This window comes from Mesoplodon mirus (genome assembly GCF_964341445.2).
Source record: "Mesoplodon mirus genome assembly, chromosome: 8".
Lineage (NCBI taxonomy): Eukaryota > Metazoa > Chordata > Mammalia > Artiodactyla > Ziphiidae > Mesoplodon > Mesoplodon mirus.
In genome coordinates, this window is record NC_138984.1 from 91,968,588 (window position 1) to 91,991,007 (window position 22,420).

A 22,420-nucleotide genomic window follows, 5' to 3' on the forward strand; every position below is an offset into this window, starting at 1 on the left:
ACAAAGCACCGAGCTGATCTCCCTGTGCTATGCGGCTGCTTCCCACTAGCTATCTATTTTACGTTTGGTAGTGTATATATGTCCATGCCTCTCTCTCGCTTTGTCACAGTTTACCCTTCCCCCTCCCCATATCCTCAAGTCCATTCTCAAGTAGGTCTGTGTCATTATTCCTGTAAAGGTATGAGATTAGATTACTCCCTAACACCATACCAAAAATAAGCTCAAAATGGATTAAAGACCTAAATGTAAGGCCAGACACTATCAAACTCTTAGAGGAAAACATAGGCAGAACACTCTATGACATAATCACAGCAAGATCCTTTTTGACCCACCTCCTAACGAAATGGAAATAAAAACAAAAATAAACAAATGGGACCTAATGAAACTTCAAAGCTTTTGCACAGCAAAGGAAACCATAAACAAGACCAAAAGACAACCCTCAGAATGGGAGAAAATATTTGCAAATGAAGCAACTGACAAAGGATTAATCTTCAAAATTTGTAAGCACATGCAGCTCAATAGCAAAAAAAACAAACAACCCAATCCAAAAATGGGCAGAAGACTTAAATAGGCATTTCTCCAAAGAAGATATACAGACTGCCAACAAACACATGAAAGAATGCTCAACATCATTAATCATTAGAGAAATGCAAATCAAAACTACAATGAGATATCATCTCACACCAGTCAGAATGGCCATCATCAAAAAATCTAGAAACAATAAATGCTGGAGAGGGTGTGGAGAAAAGGGAACACTCTTGCACTGCTGGTGGGAATGTAAACTGATACAGCCACTATGGAGAACAGTATGGAGGTTCCTTAAAAAACTACAAATAGAACTACCATATGACCCAGCAATCCCACCACTGGGCATATACCCTGAGAAAACCATAATTCAAAAAGAGTCATGTACCAAAATGTTCATTGCAGCTCTATTTACAATAGCCCAGAGATGTAAACAACCTAAGTGTCCATCATCCGATGAATGGATAAAGAAGATGTGGCACATGTATACAATGGAATATTACTCAGCCATAAAAAGAAACGAAATTGAGCTATTTGTAATGAGGTGGATAGACCTAGAGTCTGTCATACAGAGTCAAGTAAGTCAGAAAGGGAAAAGACAAATAGCGTATGCTAACACATATGTATGGAATTTAGAAATCTAGTTTTGATGGATTGAGCTTTTACATCCTATGGCTAATATTGTTTTTATCTGAGTTAGAAAGACACGCAAAAAGTGACAAATGTTACTTGCTTTCCTATGAGAATCTCGCTGACATCTAGATGTCTCGCTGACATCTCGCTGGACTAGTTCCAGCAGTCCACAGCAGAAAGCCACCACTCTATAGTCACCTCTTATATACATGTTTTTTTCCCCCTTTCTTAGAGGCTCCTATCTTTTAGAATTTTCTCTTTGAATTGTCTGAGTGTTACCCACCAGCTCTGAAATAAGCTGCATGACCGGTACTGTCGTCCTTCTTCTTCATTTTATTCATAGGTAGGAACAGAAATACCCTGGTGGCCTTAGGTAATGAGACTTTGTAAAATATCAGTGTCTCTCTACCCCTCTTCCTCTCTTTTCCCTCTTCATGACCAATCAATAAAGTGTGTCCCTACCTGACATTCTTCAACTCAGGACAGATCTGTGTTTTAGTCATTTAGTTTAGTGCAGTTTTAATTTAGTTTAGTTTATCCAGGCAACGTGGCAGGATTGAAGTCCAGGGCTTTGTGAAAAGCCTGCTAAAATGGAAAGGATCGGTAGGGGGCAGGATGATTGCTGGTGACTTTTGAGCCTTCCCAGCCTCCCCAGAATAGCCATTAACCAGCTGTGGGGCTCTGAGCAAGTCATTTAACCTTCATGAGTTTTAATCTCCAAATATGTAAAACTGCTAACTTCTCCTTTCTACTTTATAAACAATGTGTTAGAGAAAAGAAAAACAAAACAATTTGAGAAGAAAAAGTTAAAGGAAATATACTGTAGAGGGTTGCTGACTATTTTTGTATTGTTATAAGATAGCCGGCCCAACAGCACGGCTGCTGTTTTGTGAGTTGCCTGAGGCCTTGCTAATGGATGGTTTGTCTCTACAGCAGTGTTTGTTGGAGCATGGTACACCTACCAAGCAGGTGGGTTTTCTTGCTATTCAGCTTCACAGTCTTATCAAATCCAGTGACTTTTATTCCTCTGGCAGCTTTATTACTCATGCCTGACCGGATATTCCCTAGATGGCCATCTGACTGAACAACAGCAAAAACATTTGCGTCAATAAATACTGATCCCCTAAGTATGGAGTATTGTTAGTCATCCTTTTAATCTCCCTGAAGCAGCTGACAGTGCGCACCATCCCTCCTTCCTGAAACTCCTCCCCTGGCTGCCTTGACTATGGGTTGTAGGCAAAAAAGTTTGAAACCTACCACTTCAATGTGGAACACTGAGCAGAAGGTGACATCTTAAATCAAGATCAAGAATACAGACAGGGCTTCCCTGGTGGCGCAGTGGTTGAGAGTCCGCCTGCTGATGCAGGGGACACGGGTTCGTGCCCCGATCCCGGAAGATCCCACGTGCCGCGGAGCGGCTGGGCCCGCGAGCCATGGCCGCGGAGCCTGTGTGTCCGGAGCCTGTGCTCCGCGACGGGAGAGGCCGCAGCGGTGAGAGGCCCGCGTACAGCAAAAAAAAAAAAAAAAAAAAGAATACAGACAAGGAGAAGTTTCAGGGCTTAACAATCAAGTATACCCTGAGATTCCTAATTCTCTCTTTGTTTCTCTAATGAGCTAACAGAAATCTAATTTGATGGCTTGAGCTTTTACATTCTATGACTAATGTACAATCAACTGTTTGTCTAACTACCGGTCTAACTAGAGTTCCTTTTTTAATTGTTTCAACCCATGGCACTTTATAAACTAATTTCTTGGGTTTTTTGGATCAGTTAGTGGAGTTAAACTGAAACACAGAGATAATTATTAATAAAAAGAAGGCATTCATTCTGTGATTTAGAAAAATAATTCTGCTCTCATAATGATATTAGTTTCACTGATAAAATTGTGAGTTTTAAGTGTTAGCCCAGTTTTCAGTATCTCTGATATCTACACAGTTCAATCCCAGTTTATTTAGTCTTTTGACAAAGAGATTTTTTAAAGAAATTCTTTTGAAGCAGAAAATTGACTCTGTAGTTTTTTCACTCTGTTAACATATTAAACTTTGATTTGGGTGATGGAAAGAGACGGAAAGAAGTGGAGAGGTGTGAGGGAAAAGGCCAATAAGTTTATAAATTTCAAATTACAAAGAGACAAGAGAATATTACCAATCCTTTATTGTCAGAGAAATGAAGAATCTTATTCGTGCCCTTGAAAACGAAGAATGGAGTTGCCAATGTATGCCAAGAATGATTCTCCTCTGAAATGGAGGTGAGTGGTTCTAGATGAGATATGAGGGTGGTGTGACAGTGGCTGCAATACAAACACACACACACACACAAACACACACACACACACACAGCAGAGTCTAGAGTTAAACCAGCCTGGGTTCCAATCCCAGCTCACTCACTAACTGTGACCTTCAGCAAATCATTTAACCTCAGTAATTTAGTATCCTCATCTGATAGTACCTTGGGATGATAAAAATAGACTTCTCAAGGTTGTTATTAGGTGGGAATAAGACAATTCCTGTAAAGTGCTCACAGGGAAATGCAGTAAGTACTAGTTCAATATTATGATTGCGTTTTTTTCCCTAAGGATGCCATAACAAAGTACCATGAACCAGGTGGTTTAGAACAACAGAAATGTATTATCTCACAGTTCTGGAGTCAGCAGTCTTCATCAAGGTGTTTGAAGGGCCATAATCCCTCTGAAACCTGCTGGGGAAGGATCCTTCCTCTTCCAGCTTCTGGCAGCCCTGCCATCCCTTGGCTTGTGGCACCATAACTCTTATTTTCAAATGGTGCTCTCCCTGTGTCTCTCCACATAGGCTTTCCTCTGAGCATGTCGGTCTCTCTATCCAAATTTCCCCTTTTAATAATGACATCAGTCATATGGGATTAGGGCCCAACCCAAAGACCTCATTTTTAATCAATTACCTCTGTAAAGACTCTATATCCAAATAAGGTCACATCCTGAGGTCCTGGAGGTTAAGACTGAAACCTATCTTTTTTTTTTTTTTTTTTTTGCAGTACGCGGACCTCTCACTGTTGTGGCCTCTCTCGTTGAGGAGTACAGGCTCCGGACACGCAGGCTCAGCGGCCATGGCTCACGGGCCCACCCTCTCCGCGGCATGTGGGATCTTCCCAGACTGGGGCACGAACCCGTGTCCCCTGCATCGGCAGGCGGACTCTCAACCACTGCGCCACCAGGGAAGCCCTGCAACCTATCTTTTTGAGGGGAACACAATTCAACCCGAACAGTGATTCACTAAATTATCTTGCTAAAGATATTTTGCAAGAGATAAGTTACTAAAGGACTTCAAAATTGTTGAATATCCTTCTCTAGTGATTCATTTTCTGTTTCCTTTTCTTTTTAAAAGAAGGAAAAATTGATCTTTTTCATGTAATGACTTGTGTATATAAATTGAGTTTCCTGCTCTTAGCTGAGTCTGGAATGGCTGGGTGTGACTTCTCTGTCATCCTATGGTTTCCTGGTCTTGAGGAAAGGAAAACAGCCACAGGCCTACGCAGCCAGGCCTGCAGAAGAACTCACCACAGAAAAGAGTATATACACCCACTCTGAACGGTTTGTTAATCACATAACAACCTCAACTGCACTTGTCACAACTGGAAGAGAATGGCTCTTCCATGGAACTTAAATGAGTATAAATTACATACTTATTAATCAAAATGAATTCTTCTCAGCCAAGTACTTTTTTGTCTTCTTAAATGTTTTTGTTTGTTTGTTTGTTTGTTTTGCAGTATGCGGGCCTCTCACTGTTATGGCCTCTCCCGTTGCAGAGCACAGGCTCCAGACGTGCAGGCCCAGCGGCCATGGCTCACAGGCCCAGCCACTCCACGGCATGTGGGATCCTCCTGGACCGGGGCACAAACCCGTGTCCCCTGCGTCAACAGGCAGACTCTCAACCAGTGCGCTACCAGGGAAGCCCTAGTTAAATGCTTTTAATGAGTAATATGGACTTTTTGTTGTCCAGATTTCTCTGCCATGACCCTGATTCTTAACCCACTTTCATCATGCAAAATGATACCCAAACGTTAAACATTCATTTCTATTTCATATGCTTTACAAAATACCATATATTTTTGCCCCAAAACTGGACGATACTATGAAGGTTTGATCTCCTAACACTGCAGTCATGGGTATACCTATCAAAGGCTTTAAATTAATTAACATAAGAAATAAAAACAGGAATATCTGAGGACTGAATGCAGGCCAGTAGTGAATTCAGCACCTTTATTTTTTATTCAGTGCTGTATTGATCCACATTTACTCAAATGCATTAACGACCTCCTCTAACAGAACTCTCATTTTAATTATAGTTTGTCATTACCTCAGTTTTCTCAAGTAGTTAATAACCTGAAAACGCATAATTACACTCACTCAGGATCCATTTCTTAAAAACTGCTATTTTCAGATTTGGCCCCAGGTGAGGGACTGCAGTCATTGCTAACAGGCAGTAGTAATGATCAAAGCCACAAGGTGGCACTATAAGCAATAGGCTACTGGTGCTTATTTTATTTATTATTTTTTCTTAACGTCTTTATTGGAATATAATTGCTTTACAATGTTCTGTTAGTTTCTGCTGTATAACAAAGTGAATCAGCTATATGTGTATATATATCCCCATATCCTCTCACACTCCCTATCCCACCCCTCAAGGTGGTCACAAAGCACCGAGCTGATCTCCCTGTGCTATGTGGCTGCTTCCCACTAGCTAGCTATTTTACATTTGGTAGTGTATATATGCCCATGCCACTCTCTCACTTCGTCCCAGCTTAGCCTTCCCCCTCCCCATGTCCTCAAGTCCATTCTCTGTGTCTGTGTCTTTATTCCTGTCCTGCCACTATGTTCATCAGAACATTTTTTTTTTTTAGATTCCATATATATGTGATAGCATACAGTATTTGTTTTTCTCTTTCTCACTTACTTCACTCTGTATGACACACTCTAGCTCCATCCACCTCACTACAAATAACTCAATTTCGTTTCTCTTTATGGCTGAGTAATACTGCATTGTATATATGTGCCACATCTTCTTTATCCATTCATCTGTCGATGGACACTTAGGTTGCTTCCATGTCCTGGCTATTGTAAATAGCGCCGCAATGAACATTGTGGTACATGACTCTTTTTGAATTATGGTTTTCTCAGGGTATATGCCCAGTAGTGGGATTGCTGGGTCATATGGTAGTTTTACTTTTAGCTTTTAAGGAACCTCCATACTGTTCTCCATAGTGGCTGTACCAATTTACATTCCCACCAACAGTGCAAGAGGGTTCCCTTTCCTCCACACCTTCTGCAGCATTTATTGTTTGTAGATTTTTTGATGATGGCCATTCTGAGCAGTGTGAGGTGATACCTCATTGTAGTTTTGACTTGCATTTCTCTAATGATTAGGGATGTTGAGCATCTTTTCATGTGTCTGCTGGCAATCTGTATATCTTCTTTAGAAAAATATCTATTTAGGTCTTCTGCCCATTTTTGGATTGGGTTTTTTTGTTTTTTTGATACTGAGCTTCATGATCCACTTGCATATTTTGGAGGTTAATCCTTTGTCAGTTGCTTCGTTTGCAAATATTTTCTCCCATTCTGAGGGTTGTCTTTTCATCTTGTTTATGGTTTCCTTTACTGTGCAAAAGCTTTTAAGTACCATTAGGTCTCATGTGTTTATTTTGGTTCTTATTTCCATTTCTCTACGAGGTGGGTTAAAAAGGATCTTGTTGTGATTTATGACATAGAGTGTTCTGCCTATGATTTCCTCTAAGAGCTTTATAGTCTCTGGCCTTACATTTAGATCTTTAATCCATTTTGAGTTTATTCTTGTATATGGTGTTAGGGAGTGATCTAATTTCATTCTTTTCCATGTAGCTGTCCAGTTTTCCCAGCACCACTTACTGAAGAGGCTGTCTTTTCACCATTATATATTCTTGCCTCCTTTATCAAAGATAAGGTGACCATATGTGCGTGGGTTGATCTCTAGGCTGTCTATCCTGTTCCATTGATCTATATTTCTGTTTTTGTGCCAGTACCATACTGTCTTGATGACTGTAGCTTTGTAGTATAGTCTGAAGTCAGGGAGTCTGATTCCTCTAGCTCCGTTTTTCTTTCTCAGGACTGCTTTGGCTATTCGGGGTCTTTTGTGTTTCCATACAAGTTGTGAAATTTTTTGCTGTACTTCCATGAAAAATGCCATTGGTAGTTTGATAGGGGTTGCACTGAATCTGTAGACTGCTTTGGGTAGTAGAGTCATTTTCACAATGTTGATTCTTCCAATCCAAGAACATAGTATATCTCTCCACCTGTTTGGATTATCTTTAATTTCTTTCATCAGTGTCTTATAGTTTTCTGCATACAGGCCTTTTGTCTCCCTAGGTAGGTTTATTCCTAAGTATTTTATTCATTTTGTTGCAGTGGTAAATGGGAGTATTTCCTTAATTTCTCTTTCAGATTTTTCATCATTAGGGTATAGGAATGCAAGAGATTTCTGTGCATTGATTTTGTATCCTGCTACTTTACCAAATTCATTGATCAGCTCTAGTAGTTTTCTGGTAGCATCTTTAGCATTCTCTATGTATAGTATCATGTCATCTCCAAACAGTGACAGTTTTACTTCTTCTTTTTCAATTTGGATTCCTTTTATTTCTTTTTCTTCGCTGACTGCTGTGGCTAAAACTTCCAAAACTATGTTGAATAATAGTGGTGAGAGTGGACAACCTTGTCTTGTTCCTGATCTTAGAGGAAATTGTTTCAGTGTTTCACCATTGAGAATGATGTTGGCTGTGGGTTTGTCATATATGACCTTTATTATGTTGAGGTAGGTTCTCACTATGCCTATTTTCTGGAGAGTTTTTATCATAAATGGGTGTTGAATTTTGTTGAAACCTTTTTCTGCATCTATTGAGATTATCATATGGTTTTTATCCTTCAATTTGATAATATGGTGTATCCCATTGAATGATTTGTGTATATTGAAGAATCCTTGCATTCCTGGGATAAACTCCACTTGATCATGGTGCATGATCCTTTTATGTGCTGTTGGATTCTGTTTGCTAGTATTTTGTTGAGCATTTTTTTTTTGTGTGTGTGTGTGTGGTACACAGGCCTCTCCCGTTGTGGAGCACAGGCTCCGGACGCGCAGGCTCTGGAAGCGCAGGCTCAGCAGCCATGGCTCACGGGCCCACCCGCTCCGCGGCACGTGGGATCTTCCCAGACCAGGGCACGAATCCATTTCCCCTGCACCGGCAGGTGGACTCTCAACCACTGCGCCACCAGGGAAGCCCTGTTGAGCATTTTTGCATGTACGTTCATCAGTGATACTGGCCTGTAGTTTTATTTCTTTGTGACATCTTTGTCTGGTTTTGGGATCAGGGTGATGGTGGCCTCGTAGAATGAGTTTGGGAGTGTTCCTCCCTCTGCTATATTTTGGAAGAGTTTGAGAAGGATAGGTGTTAGCTCTTCTCTAAATGTTTGATAGAATTCGCCTGAGAAGCCCTCTGGACTTGGGCTTTTGTTTGTTGGAAGATTTTTAATCACAGTTTCAATTTCAGTGCTTGTGATTTGTCTGTTTATATTTTCCATTTCTTCCTGGTTCATCTTGGAAGGTTGTGCTTGTCTAAGAATTTGTGCATGTCTTCCAGGTTGTCCATTTTATTGGCATAGAGTTACTTGTAGTATTCCCTCATGATTCTTTGTATTTCTGCAGTGTCAGTTGTTACTTCTCCTTTTTCATTTCTAATTCTGTTGATTTGAATCTTCTCCCTTTTTTTTCTTGATACGTCTGGCTAGTGTCTTATCAATTCTGTTTATCTTCTCAAAGAACCAGCTTCCAGTTTTATTGATCTTTGCTATCATTTCCTTCATTTCTTTTTCATTTATTTCTAATCTAATCTTTATGATTTCTTTCCTTCTGCTAACTTTGGGGTTTTTTTGTTCTTCTTTCTCTAACTGCTTTAGGAGTAAGGTTAGGTTGTTTTTCTTCCTTCTTGAAGTAGGACTGTATTGCTATAAACTTCCCTCTTAGAACTGCTTTTGCTGCACTCCACAGGATTTCAGTCATCGTGGTATCATTGTCATTTGTTTCTAGGTATTTTTTGATTTACTCTTGGATTTCTTCAGTGAACTTTTGGTTATTTGGTAGTGTATTGTTTAGCCTCCATGTGTTTGTATTTTTTACAGACTTTTTCCTCTAATTGATATCTAGTCCCATAGGGTTGTGGTCAGAAAAGATACTTGATAAGATTTCAATATTCTTAAATTTACCAAGGCTTGATCTGTGACCCAAGGTATGATCTATCCTGCAGAATGTTCCATGAGCACCTGAGAAGAAAGTGTATTCTGTGGTTTTGGGATGGAACGTCCTATAAATATTAATTAAGTCCATCTTGTTTAATGTATCATTTAAAGCTTGTGTTTCCTTATTTATTTTCATTTTGGATGATCTGTCCATTGGTGAAAGTGGGGTATTAACGTCCCCTACCATGATTGTGTTACTGTCAATTTTCCCTTTTATGGCTGTTAGCATTTGCCTTATGTATTGAGGTGCTCCTATGTTGGGTGCATAAATATTTACAATTGTTTTATCTTCTTCTTGGATTGATCCTTTGATCATTATGTAGTGTCCTTCTTTGTCTCTTGTAATAGTCTTTATTTTAAAGTCTATTTTGTCTGATATGAGAATTGCTACTTCAGCTTTCTTTTGATTTCCATTTGCATGGAGTATCTTTTTGCATCCCCCCACTTTTAGTCTGTATGTGTCCCTAGGTCTGAAGTGGGTCTCTTGTAGACAGCATATATATGGGTCTTGTTTTTGTGTCCATTCAGCCAGTCTGTGTCTTTTAGTGGAGTACTTAATCCATTTACTTTTTTTTTTTTTTGCGGTAGGCGGGCCTCTCACTGTTATGGCCTCTCCTGTTGCAGAGCACAGGCTCCGGACACACAGGCCCAGCAGCCATGGCTCACGGGCCCAGCTGCTCCGCGGCATGTGGGATCCTCCCGGACCGGGGCACGAACCCGTATCCCCTGCATCGGCAGGTGGACTCTCAACCACCGCGCCACCAGGGAAGCCCTCCATTTACATTTAAGGTAGTTATCAATATGTATGTTCCTATTACCATTTTCTTAATTCTTTTGGGTTTGTTATTGTAGGTCTTTCCCTTCCCTTGTGTTTCCTGCCTAAAGAAGTTCCTTCAGCATTTATTGTAAAGCTGGTTTGGTGGTGCTGAATTCTCTTAGCTTTTGCTTGCCTGGAAAGGTTTTAATTTCTCTGTTGAATCTGAATGAGATCCTTGCTGTGTAGAGCAATCTTGGTTGTAAGTTTTTCTCTTTCATCACTTTAAATAAGTCCTGCCACTCCCTTCTTGCTTGCAGAGTTTCTGGTGAAAGATCAGCTGTCAACCTTATGGGGATTCCCTTGTATGTTATTTGTTGCTTTTCCCTTGCTGCTTTTAATATTTTTTCTTTGTATTTAATTTTTGATAGTTTGATTAATTTGTGTCTGGCATGTTTCTCCTTGGATTTATCCTTTATGGGACTCTCTGCACTTCCTGGACTACATTGACTATTTCCTTTCCCATATTAGGTAAGTTTTCAACTATAATCTCTTTGAATATTTTCTCAGAGCTTTTCTTTTTCTCTTCTTCTGCAACCCCTATAATTCAAATGTTGGTGTGTTTAATGTTGTCCCAGAGGTCTCTGAGACTGTCCTCAATTGTTTTCATTCTTTTTTCTTTATTCTGCTCTGCAGTAGTTATCTCCACTATTTTATCTTCCAGGTCACTTATCTGTCCTTCTGCCTCAGTTATTCTGCTATTGATTCCTTGTAGAGAATTTTTAATTTCATTTATTGTGTTGTTCATCACTGTTTGCTCTTTAGGTTTTCTAGGTCCCTGTTAAACGTTTCTTGTATTTTCTCCATTCTATTTCCAAGATTTTGGATCATCTTTACTATCATTACTCTGAATTCTTTTTCAGGTAGACTGCCTATTTCCCCTTCCTTTGTTTGTTCTGGTGGGTTTTTACCTTGCTCCTTCATCTGCTGCATATTCCTCTGTCTTCTCATTTTGTTTAACCTACTGTGTTTGGGGTCTCCTTTTTGCAGGCCGCAGGTTTGTAATTCCCACTGTTTTTGGTGCCTGCTCCCAGTGGCTGAGGTTGGTTCAGTGGCTAGTGCAGGCTTCCTGGTGGACGGGACTGGTGCCTGTGTTCTGGTGGATGAGGTTGGATCCTGTCTTTCTGGTGGGCAGGGCCATGTCCGGTTTTGTGTTTTGGGGTGTCTGTGAACTTAGTATGATTTTAGGCAGCCTCTCTGCTAATGGGTGTTGTTGTGTTCCTGTCTTGCTAGTTGTTTTTCATGGGGCATCCAGCACTGGAGCTTGCTGGCCATTGGGTGGAGCTGGGTCTTAGCTTTGAGACAGAGATCTCTGGGAGAGCTCACACCAATTGACATTATGTGGGGACAAGAGGTCTCTGGTGGTACAGTGTCCTGAACTCGGCTCTCTCACCTCATAGGCTCAGGCCTGACACCAGGCCAGAGCACCAAGATCCTGTCAGCCACACGGCTCAGAAGAAAAGAGAGGAGAAAAAGAAAGAAAAACAATTTTTTTAATAATAATAAAGAAAAGAAAAAAATTATTAAAATAGAAAAATAAAAAAATAATAATAAGAAGAGAAGAGGGCAACCAAACCGATAAACAAATCCACTAATGATAACAAGCGCTAAACACTAAACTAAGATAAACATAAAAATCAGAAACAAATCAGTCGCAGACAGCAAACCCCAAGTCTACAGTTGCTCCCAAAGTCCACCACCACAATTTTGGGATAACTTTTTGTCTATTCAGGTATTCCACAGATGCAGAGTACATTAAGTTGATTATGGGGATTTAATCTGCTGCTTCTGAGGCTGCAGGGAGTGATTTCCCTTTCTCTTCTTTGTTCGCACAGCTGCTGGGGTTCAGCTTTGGTTTTGGCCCTACCTCTGCGTGTAGGTCGCCCTCAGGCATCTGTTCCTACCCAGACAGGATGGGGATAAAGCAGCGGCTGATTAGGGGGCTCTTGCTCATTCAGGACGGGGGCAGGGAGGGGTAAGGTAGTTACAATTTGAATGCGGGGCGAGCCTGCAGTGGCAGAGCCCAGCATGACACTGCAACAGCCTGGGGTGCACCATGTGTTCTCCTGGGGAAGTTGTTCCTGGATCACAGGACCCTGGCAGTGGCAGGCTGCAAAGGCTTCTGGGGGGAGAGGGGGTGTGGACAGTGACCTCTGCTTGCATTCAGGATTCTCGGTGGCTGCAGCAGCATTAGTGTTTCATGCCCATCGCTGGGGTCTGAGCTGATAGCCACGGCTTGTGCCCGTCTCTGAAGCTCATTCAGGCGATGCTCTGGATCCCCTCTCCTCGTGCACCCTGAAAAATGGTCTTTTGCCTCTTAGGCAGGTCCAGACTTTTTCCCGGACTCCCTCCTGGCTAGCTGTGGTGCACTAGCCCCCTTCAGGCTGTGTTCACGCAGCCAACCCCAGTCCTCTACCTGGGATCTGACCTCCGAAGCCCAAGCCTCAGTTCCCAGCCCCCACCCACCCCGGTGGGTGAGCAGAGAAGCCTCTCAGGCTGGTGAGCGGTGATTGGCACCGATCCTCTATGCGGGAATCTCTCCACTTTGTCCTCTGTACCCCTGTTGCTGCACTCTCCTCCGTGGCTCTGAAGCTTCCCACCCCCTGGTCCCTGCCAGTGAAGGAGCTTCCTAGTGTGTGGAAACTTCCTCCTTCACAGCTCCCTCCCAGAGGTGCAGGTTCCATCCTTTTCTTTTGTCTCTGTTTTTCTTTTATTTCTTTTTCCCTACCCAGGTAGGTGGGGATTTTCTTTCCTTTTGGGAAGTCTGAGGTCTTCTGCCAGCATTCAGCAGGTGTTCTGTAGGAGTTGTTCCACATGTCGATGTATTTTTGATGTATTTGTGGGGAGGAAGGTAATCTCCACATCTTACTCCTCCACCATCTTGAAGGTTCCCCCTCTGGTGCTTATTTTAATTGGCACCTACTCTAAAAGCTGATCTAGTCCATGTGGTTCTAAAGAAAACTGGAAAACTCTGAGACTCAAATGAAGAATGGAGACAAGAAAAGATTACATAAATAGAAAAAAAAAGCAGCTATAATTATTGTATCAGAAACATAATCCAGGTCTTCTACTACACATAAGAAGCTACTTTAAAGACTGCTCTTATTTACTGTAAATAAAATAATTTTTCATTGAAAAATGAAACACAAATTCATGAGGGTTTTGTTACTTGATGGACTAAAGGAAACTTTTTCATATGTTATGCGTTTCTTAATTTTTTTTTATTTTGAAAGACATGGCACCATTGAGTTTCTAGTTGAACCAGAAGACAGACAGAAAACTAAGAATTAATAGTACACTAGTTATAGCCATAAGATAAATAAGTTTGGTCATCAAGTCTGTGTAATATGATTGTTTCGGTCAAGTAAGTAAGGCAACTGGCATTGACAGCTTAGAAAGAGTGACCTTCCAGATCAAGAATTCTGAAGCTAATGACAGCCCATTATTAGGAGTACATGACAAAGTCAACCCCCAAAGTAGAACCAATTAATAAAATAAATTAGCAACATATCTTCTCTTTAATGCACTGGTACTCATATTTCCTTCTGTGGAATTCTGGCTTCTACTTAGCCTATCAGTTACACCAAAATGACTATCTCTTGCTGTGCAATTGTTGCAGGGCTTAGGAAAAGTAATGATTTACATAAAAATTTGAAACTTGCCTATTGCTGAAAAAGATCTACTATAATTTGAGAGTATCTTAATACTCTGCTGATTTTAAATTGGTGCTGAATGGAAGAGCTAAAAATGATGCATAGCAAAAATGCATGAAATTGCTTGCTCATCTAAACAGTTTGTAAAGGCAGAGCACATGAAAAGTTAAACACTCCATATACAAAATCTAGAACTATAGTTTTTCTCATGAAATCAATAGCATATTGCTGAAGGTATGTATGACTGGCATAAGTACACTTTTTAGAAATTTAGATATAGTTGACATATAACATTATATTAGCTTCAGGTGTACTACAGAATGATTCAATATTTATATATATTGCATGTACACTTTTTAAAAATTTGAGATATATATCATGTACAATATTATATGAGTTAGAGGTGAACAACATAGTGATTCACAATTTTTAAAGGTTCTATTACATTTATAGTTATAAAAATTGGCTATATTCCATGTTGTACCATATATCCTTGTAGCTTATTTATTTTATACATGATAGTTTGTACTTCTTAATCCCTTACCCTTATCTTGCCCCTCCCCGCCTTTCCTCTCCCGGCTAGTAACCACTAGTTTGTTCTTTATATCTGTGAGTCTGTTTCCTCTTTTACTAGTTTGGTTTATTTTTTTAGATTTCACATATAAGTGATATCATACAGTATTTGTCTTTCTCTGTCTGATTTATTTCACTAAGCATAATACCCTCCAGGTCCATCTGTGTTACTGCAAATGGCAAAATTTGCATGGACACTTTTAATTGAGCCAAAGTAAACCCAGAAAGAAGACAAACATAGTTTATACCAGTGCTTCCTTTGAGCATTTTCAAATTATGAGGTTTTATTTCTTATGCTTTTATTCTTGATTCTGCATTAATTTGCACCTACTTATATGTTTCAGTCCCCAATTAAATCAAAAGCTTCTTGGACTCAGTAATATACCTCTTAATTTTTAAGTCCCCCACTGTCATAATAACAATAATATAATAAAGGCTACCATTTGTTAAGTTCTTATTAGATGCTAGGTATTGTGATAAGTAGGTATCATTGCACATTGACCTCACCAAAAAGTCTCATGAGATTAGTCCTAACGCCCTGTCTGCTAATAAAGAGGAAACAAAGGTACAAGTTAATTTGCCAAGTTTACACAACTACTGAGTAGCAGAACCCACTTTAGAATCCAAGAAACTTTATGCCAAATCCCCTGGCTTGCCTCGTAGAGTGGAGGTAGAGGCACGGTGGTTAACGGCACATCGCCTGAGGTCTCTCTGGCTCCCAAGCTGACTGGTTTTATGGTCTTGGTGTATTACTCAGGCACTCTGTGTCTCAATTTAGTTATTATACCACCCGGCAGTTCATAAAGTAGAAGTTCAAAACCTCTTACTAAGAACCTTCCAATTCCTCTCAGGTACCTCCAAACAAATAAACCCTTTTGTGAAACATTCTCCAGCTGCTTTAATAGGCGAGTAAATCAACTGGCATTTGATAGAACTGAAATAAGGTGGACATCTGATTTCCAGTAGTGGTCCTCAATGGCTTCTGACAGGTTACACTGTGCTGTGACTACTAGCATTTCAGGCTATTGTAGTTCAAACAGCGCTTGCTTTCTCCAACAAATCTACTACATGTCTACATGTCAAGCAGGGTTGGTAACTGAAATGAAGAGTGTAGATGAATAGTAAACCTTTTTGGGAAAATGATAATTTGGAGTACTACTGAATTTGAACATTACTAAACCTGATTGAAGGATTGCCATGGTTTACCTTCAGTTTTATTTAATTTAATCTGTGTGTGGCTTTCATTTACCAAGTATCCATACCCTTCTGGGAGTACTGGGAAATCTGTGATTTGAGCTAAAATTACATAAATCAGGGAACATAGAAGCATAAGAGAGGTTCCTATAATTTTCTAGTGACTCATTTAAGCCAAAACAATCAATAAGAAATAATGTTCTCTTCTTACTTTCAAAGGCATTTGGGGCATTCACCAACATGTACAGAGAAATTCATTAATCCCTTAATCAGTGGCAGGAGGCAACACATTGTAGTAGAACTCTGAACTCAATGTTAAGAAATGTTGAGTTTAAACCAAGCTCTGCTACTAATCAGCTGTGTCTCACTAGGCAAATCACTTCTATCTGACTCAGTTTCCTGCTCTGTAAAGTAAGAGGATTTCTGTTCTTGAACTTTAAAGTTTTAAGAATTGGTACAGTGTAAAAACAAAAATATTTATCTAGGTGGGAACCCAGGAGTTTTATAAAATGCTACATGAAGAGCCAGAGTAAGGCCCAGGTGCTTATATTTGCTTCTTTAAAGTTGACACATCAAGACACTGCTTTGGGAAAGATTCCCCAGTGTTCTCCTTACTTGCTGCAAGTAATAAATCCTTCCTTCTTCCACAAAAAAATAAAAAATAAAGTTGAGACATTATGTTGGAAAAAGGAGTAGTTACCCTAAAAAACATAAGCCAAAGTGATCTCAGACAAAAACCTTTTGCTCTAGTGCAAATTTTCTCAAACAAGAGGCTGCCAAACTCTTTCAACTATCAAGGAAAATATAAAAAGAGAAAAAGACACCTTGACTTTCAGTGTCCTTTTTTTTTTTGCTCCAAAACTAGAGTAAGATTAACCCCACCCTGTTGCATGCAACTACAGACATGGAAAGGAATAAAGATAATAGCACTGGACTACCATGTCCCTGGGAGTAAGAACACACCTGTTATCATCTTCCATGTTGAGACATTCAGGGACGTGGGGTCCCAGCCCCTACCATCAGGCTAATACACTCTTGACTCCCTTCCCCTCTTCTCAGCTATGTCTTTCCTTCTTGCTGCAGTGTCAGCCTGGGGGAGCCACGTACCTGGACAGAGCAGAGGACAAGCAGGAGCATCTCTGGCAGTGGGATCAGAGCCTTTTCACAGCCCCATGGGCTTGCTCTGCCCACTACAGACCCTGCTTCATGAGCGGGATGGACGCTCTGTGTTCTCTCTTAGAACCGTATGGAGAGTGTTAGGGGGCTGGTTCCAATCCCAACTTACTGCTTACCAGTTGTGTGTCTTACTCTCTGGGCTTGGTTTCCTCTTCTTAAAAATGGGGATTATAATACCTCACTAAATTACTCTACCATGCGTGCTACAGCTGCAGCAATTAATGAAGAAAAAAAAGGAGACCTGATATAATATGGACACTGAGAAATGTCTGAGCTGTGGACCCTTGTCTACACAATGTCTGGCAGCCTGGATTTGCCAGGAGTCCATTTACATTAGACACGGAGGAGTCTCTCTGGAAATAATTCCTCCTAAGGGAAGAGAAAGGCAGACCTATATGCTTAGCCCTGTTAACAATGCCTCGACTGTCAGAGGGAAGGGAGTGACTAGTAGGATATCCTGTTTGTTGACATTCATAACTGTGGCTGACCTGGCCTCCAGATGCTTATGTTTGATTTCTAAAAACAAAGAAAGATATGAGTAGAACCTGTAAAGAGCTGGTTACATTTAGGGGATGAAAGGTAATGGTGGTTTCCAGCCATGATGGAGTGAGTGTCCAGTAGGAGACAGCCCAGCTGTCATCATCTAAGGCATGCCGCCTTCATGAGGCTTAGACCAACAGATGCCCAGAAAATAAGGAAAATTATTTTACTTTAAGGAAAATAAAAAGAGTTGTTTATGAGTACATGGGTGTCACCCTGGGACTTCCCAGGGTTTATGAGTATAAACGTCACCCTGGGACTTCCCAGAAGTAGGTAGTAAGGTCTGAGGAACTGAAGACACCACAGTATCAAAGGTGGTTGAAAGGCAGAAAAATGTAATGTTACTACAACAGAAGCTCTCTTAATGACCTCCACTTAAGCAATCTGCAGTATAAATTGATGACCTCTGTAAAACATACTGACATATCTAAAGCATGCTGAAAGGTTTAGCTAGGAGACCAATACTCCTGCATACACCTGGCCCTACTAGCTGAGTGTTTTTGCTTACCAAGTGTCAACTGTATTTGTTTCCAAGCCTGTTTATGTCAGTTGTAGTTGTTCTTGTAAGTTCAGATATGTTTTTTTTTTTTATAAACCAAACAACATGAGAAAAAGAAAATCTTTTTTTTCCCTAGGAAAATTAAGTTGAAATCCAGAGAGTTTGATAAAATTGTGTCATCAAAAAGAAAAAACTCTCAAGTTAGATGTAGGTAAGACAAACATAAAAAGCTGAAGAAAAATCAAAGAAGCCTAGAATGAGTCTAGATTTCTTTACAAGTACCTTTTAACTCTAGCTCCATTTTAAATCAAACAAAATTATCAACCACAGATAATGCATTAGGGGTGTGGTTTATGTAAGGAAAACAAAGTGATTCTCTAGTTAATGGATCCTCAATCAAAGAAAACACTTGCCTGACAATAAAAAATTGTCTGATGGATGTACATTAATATTTTAATTAAAATAACATGTTTAAGGTGTATATGTATTGCTTTGAAATAATTTGCTATTTTAATGAACTTGGAGCCTACCTAACCAATTACCAGTCCTGATCATATCAGATAAGAAGGCTTCTTCTATATTATTGTGACCCTATTTCAATCTAACTTAGTATAGTCATATCTATCAGGTTTTACAGAGTACACAATAACCCTAAAATTATATCTATTTTACTCAAAGAACTGTATTTAGATAACTGACTCAAATCTTGGAAATTGAAATGTTAACTCTAAAGATTGCATACAGTACTTAGTGTCCAGTTTTTCTCAGCAAACATTCCTGACTACATCCTTCTGGGTATTTTTACAAACAGAGGCAGATTCACCCACTGACGTCTGCTTACATAGTAAAACTTCATAGTAAAATTTCAGGGATTCCATGAAGACCCTCTGTCCCTCAAATATACCCCCACTAGCTTGCAGATGTCTACAGGGCTAGAGTTGATACTGTTTTCCTTATTGCTTTCTGAGAGCAACTTTTCCTACAGTTAGAATTGAGGGCCAGAGGACCCTCTAACACTTATAGAGGGGAAGAGGGCAAAGGGCAAAGAGCAAAAGGACCCCACAATATCAATTATATAGTCCAAGTTTCCCAATCTTCTCTAATGCTTGATAAAATCAAGTATTTTCCCAAGCACTTGACTATCATGGAAAACTACTAATTGACACCTTACAGAATCATGGTTCTGAGGAACATCATTGAAATGTTTGTTTTTTGGACCACATCTTCCTCATCTCTAAGTGTAAGCAATGGAACATACCAAACTGCATAGTCATGTAAAATAAGGATGCTACAGACAAAGTTGTCTAATACCGTAAGCCACTCCACAAATGTTAGTTTCATGTCCCTGCATGAGTTATTTTTTTCTCTTCAGAAATAAATAGATGCCTTATTAAACTTCTAGATGAGTAGAAAATAGGCCATTGTCTCTAAGAATGATTTTGTTTAGAGACGAATATTCCATGTGTGACTATTGCATTAAAAATATGGTGGCTATAGGAAATAGATGAAGATGTGGTACATATATACAATGGAATATTACTCAGCCATAAAAAAGAACAAAATAATACCATTTGCAGCAATATGAATGGACCTAGAGATTGCCATACTGAGTGAAGTAAGTCAGACACAGAAAGACAAATATTATATGGTATCCCTTATATGCGGAATCTAAAAAAACAAGGGTACAAATAAGCTTATTTACAAAACAGAAGTAGAGTCACAGATGTAGAAAACCAACTTATGGTTACCAGGGAATAAGGAGAGGGAGAGATAAATTGGGAGATTGGGACTGACACATACACACTACTATATATAAAATAGATAACTAATAAGAACCTGCTGTATAGCACAGGGAGCTCTACTTAATACTCTGCAGTGGCCTATAAGGGAAAAGAATATAAAAACAAAAAAGAGGGGCTTCCCTGGTGGCGCAGTGGTTGAGAGTCCGCCTGCTGATGCAGGGGATACGGGTTCGTGCCCCGGTCTGGGAAGATCCCACATGCCGTGGAGCGGCCAGGCCCGTGAGCCATGGCTGCTGAGCCTGTGCGTCCGGAGCCTGTGCTCCACTACGGGAGAGGCCACAACAGTGAGAGGCCCGCGTACCACAAAAAAAAAAAAAAAAAAGAGTGGATATATGTATATGTATAACTGATTCTCTTTGCTGTACACCTGAAACTAACACAACATTGTAAATCAACTATACTCCAATAAAAATTTTTTTAAAATTAAAAAAATATGGTGTCTACTCTCTTAAGGAATTTTAAAAACAGAAGAAATTTCTCTGTTGTGTTTTTTGTCATCTACTATATTTTAATTTTTTATGTTTTGCTTAATATCTTGTGTTATAGCAAAAAGAACCAAGCAATATTCTCCTACTAGCTTTCCAATGGCTCTGAAACATTCCTCAGAATTAATGCTTTCTCCTCCATTGTCACAGTCCATCCAGTAAAAGCTGACCAGCTGTGTAAAATGAAAGTCAGTGCGAAGAGTGACTGCAAACATAACTTCCAGGGAGTTAAGTGTGAGAAGTCACTGGGTGCCACCACCACTGCCGCACACCAAATCTTGTGAAGCAATGTTTTCTTGTCTCTTCTAAGTTCTGTGAGAATCTTGACTCTAAAGCTGTAACTAATGAAAGCAACCCATATCTGTGTCCATAAACAAACATTCACCGTGAGCCTTCAGAAATTTGAGAATGTCACCTATACCCAGACTGAGCCTTCGGGGGTCACCTCTCGATGCTTCTATGGCTCTACCTGACCCTGTGACTGGCACAAATAAGAAACTCTCAGATCCGCCCTGTGCAGCTTCTCGAAGAAAGTGTTTGCTTCTACTGCAGAGAAGGAGTGCATGCTATCATTATCCACCTTGGAACTTCAGTGGTTTCCTTAAATTTAATATTGTGAGATGCCATAAACAAAATTCATCCATTCTGCTATTCCTTTCTAAACTGTGCAGATTTAAGCCACTCCCTCTCTACCTTTATATTTCCAGACTAAAGAGCTGGACCAGCTTCCTGGGTGGGCGACCTGTACAGTCACACAGTACCCTGTGCTTCAAAGTGTCCTGAGCTTGCTTTAATGCTCTCCTGTGACAGGCTTAAAATTCTTAATAATTTTTGAACAAGGAGCCCAGCATTTTCATTTTGCACTCGGCCCTACAAATTATGCAGCCAGCCCTGCCACAGAGTCTGAATTGTCTAGGTCTATTCTCATGTGAAAGCCCATTTTCTCTTCATTGTCTGTGCCTCTGCGATTAAGTCAAGAATTAATGTCCTTTTAAGTCAAAAGGACAATGGAACCAAGGTCCACAGACAGCAGCTATGGAAAGCCTGTTCCCACAACTAGTGTATGGGCAGCAAGAGATATACATTGAAATTACAGCCTCTGAAACTTTCCTGGCATCTTCTGTAGCCCCCTTATTTTTTCCTTGCTCAAAACAAACCAGAATCTTCCAGGTGCACCAAGGTTACTTGTGTTATACATAAAAATGTATCACTTCTGCTTGCAAAATTTCAGTACGATACCTCAACTGGGTTGGCAAAAGAGGTTTGTCTACTAACTGCGCTCAAAGCGCCCTGCATACACACTGAACTTTTTGGTGACTTCAGTCTGACTCAGTTATTTTGCACAGAGTTCTTTTAAGTGGTCATCAAAACCCATCATACAGTCTAAAACAATTGATAGCTTTAGTGTCTCTCTTATGTCAGAAAATACACAACAATAACAATATGAGCAATTCACTCTGCTTTAAGAAAGATAAGCAATTCACTAGAGATGTGGAATGCTGTTTTCCTAAAGCAGTATCAATTTTTGATGTAGTTATGAGGAAAAACTATTAGTCACAGCACAGAATGAATGAAGTTCAGAGGAATACTCTGCCCAGGCCTAAATCTTCCTATCACACCAGAGGCGAGTTACAAATAAGAAAGGAAATGAAGGCCCATTTCCTCTGTAAAACAGAGGATATTTTTCTGTGAATTTCTTTACGCACAAACTGGGGATTTATGCCATTTACACAGGGGGGAAATGGAACCACTAACTTATCCACTGGGGCCAAAATTCTAATAGTTATACTTATGCCTTGGCAAGGTTCTTCTTTATAGTTGATGAATTTCTCCACTTAGAGAGAGCAGTTTTCCTGGTTGGAAGGTCACAAACTGTTTATCTCCTTGAATAGTGTTATTTGTTTTGTGCATTCTCAGTGAGTCACCGCTCCTAAATTCCTTCCACCTGAGACTTGGGAGCATCCATCTAAATACCAGGAGACCAATGGAATCCTCCAGCCTCACCCTATGCCAGAGAGATGGGGTGGATCAATGACATATTCTGGTCAAGACTGAATGTAGTCAGATCACCATCACATCCTAGCAGCTAGAGATCCTTACATTTCCCAAAATCTACATTAAAAAACAAAAAAAGAATCCTCTCAACATCTCTGCAAGAACCAATATGGCAGGGTACAAGGACGTGCTCTCACTCCCTCTTGTAAGAACACCAGAATCACAACTAGCTGCTGGAC

General features: G+C 40.1%; 2 protein-coding genes across 2 annotated transcripts in view; one reads left to right on the forward strand and one right to left on the reverse strand.

The window, feature by feature from the left end:
- PDE11A (phosphodiesterase 11A) overlaps positions 1–22,420 on the reverse strand; it is a 449,383-nt gene that overhangs the window by 320,159 nt on the left and 106,804 nt on the right. The gene's annotated exons all lie outside the window — the stretch shown is intronic.
- Positions 1–22,420, forward strand: part of LOC309809845 (G patch domain-containing protein 4-like) — a gene marked incomplete at its 5' end in the record, with an annotated part of 34,906 nt that overhangs the window by 2,386 nt on the left and 10,100 nt on the right. Inside the window, 2 exons of the mRNA XM_082631304.1 lie at positions 2,017–2,127; positions 4,580–4,722. Coding sequence (XP_082487430.1) covers positions 2,017–2,127; positions 4,580–4,722 — 254 coding nt within the window. The remainder of the gene's footprint in view (positions 1–2,016; positions 2,128–4,579; positions 4,723–22,420) is intronic.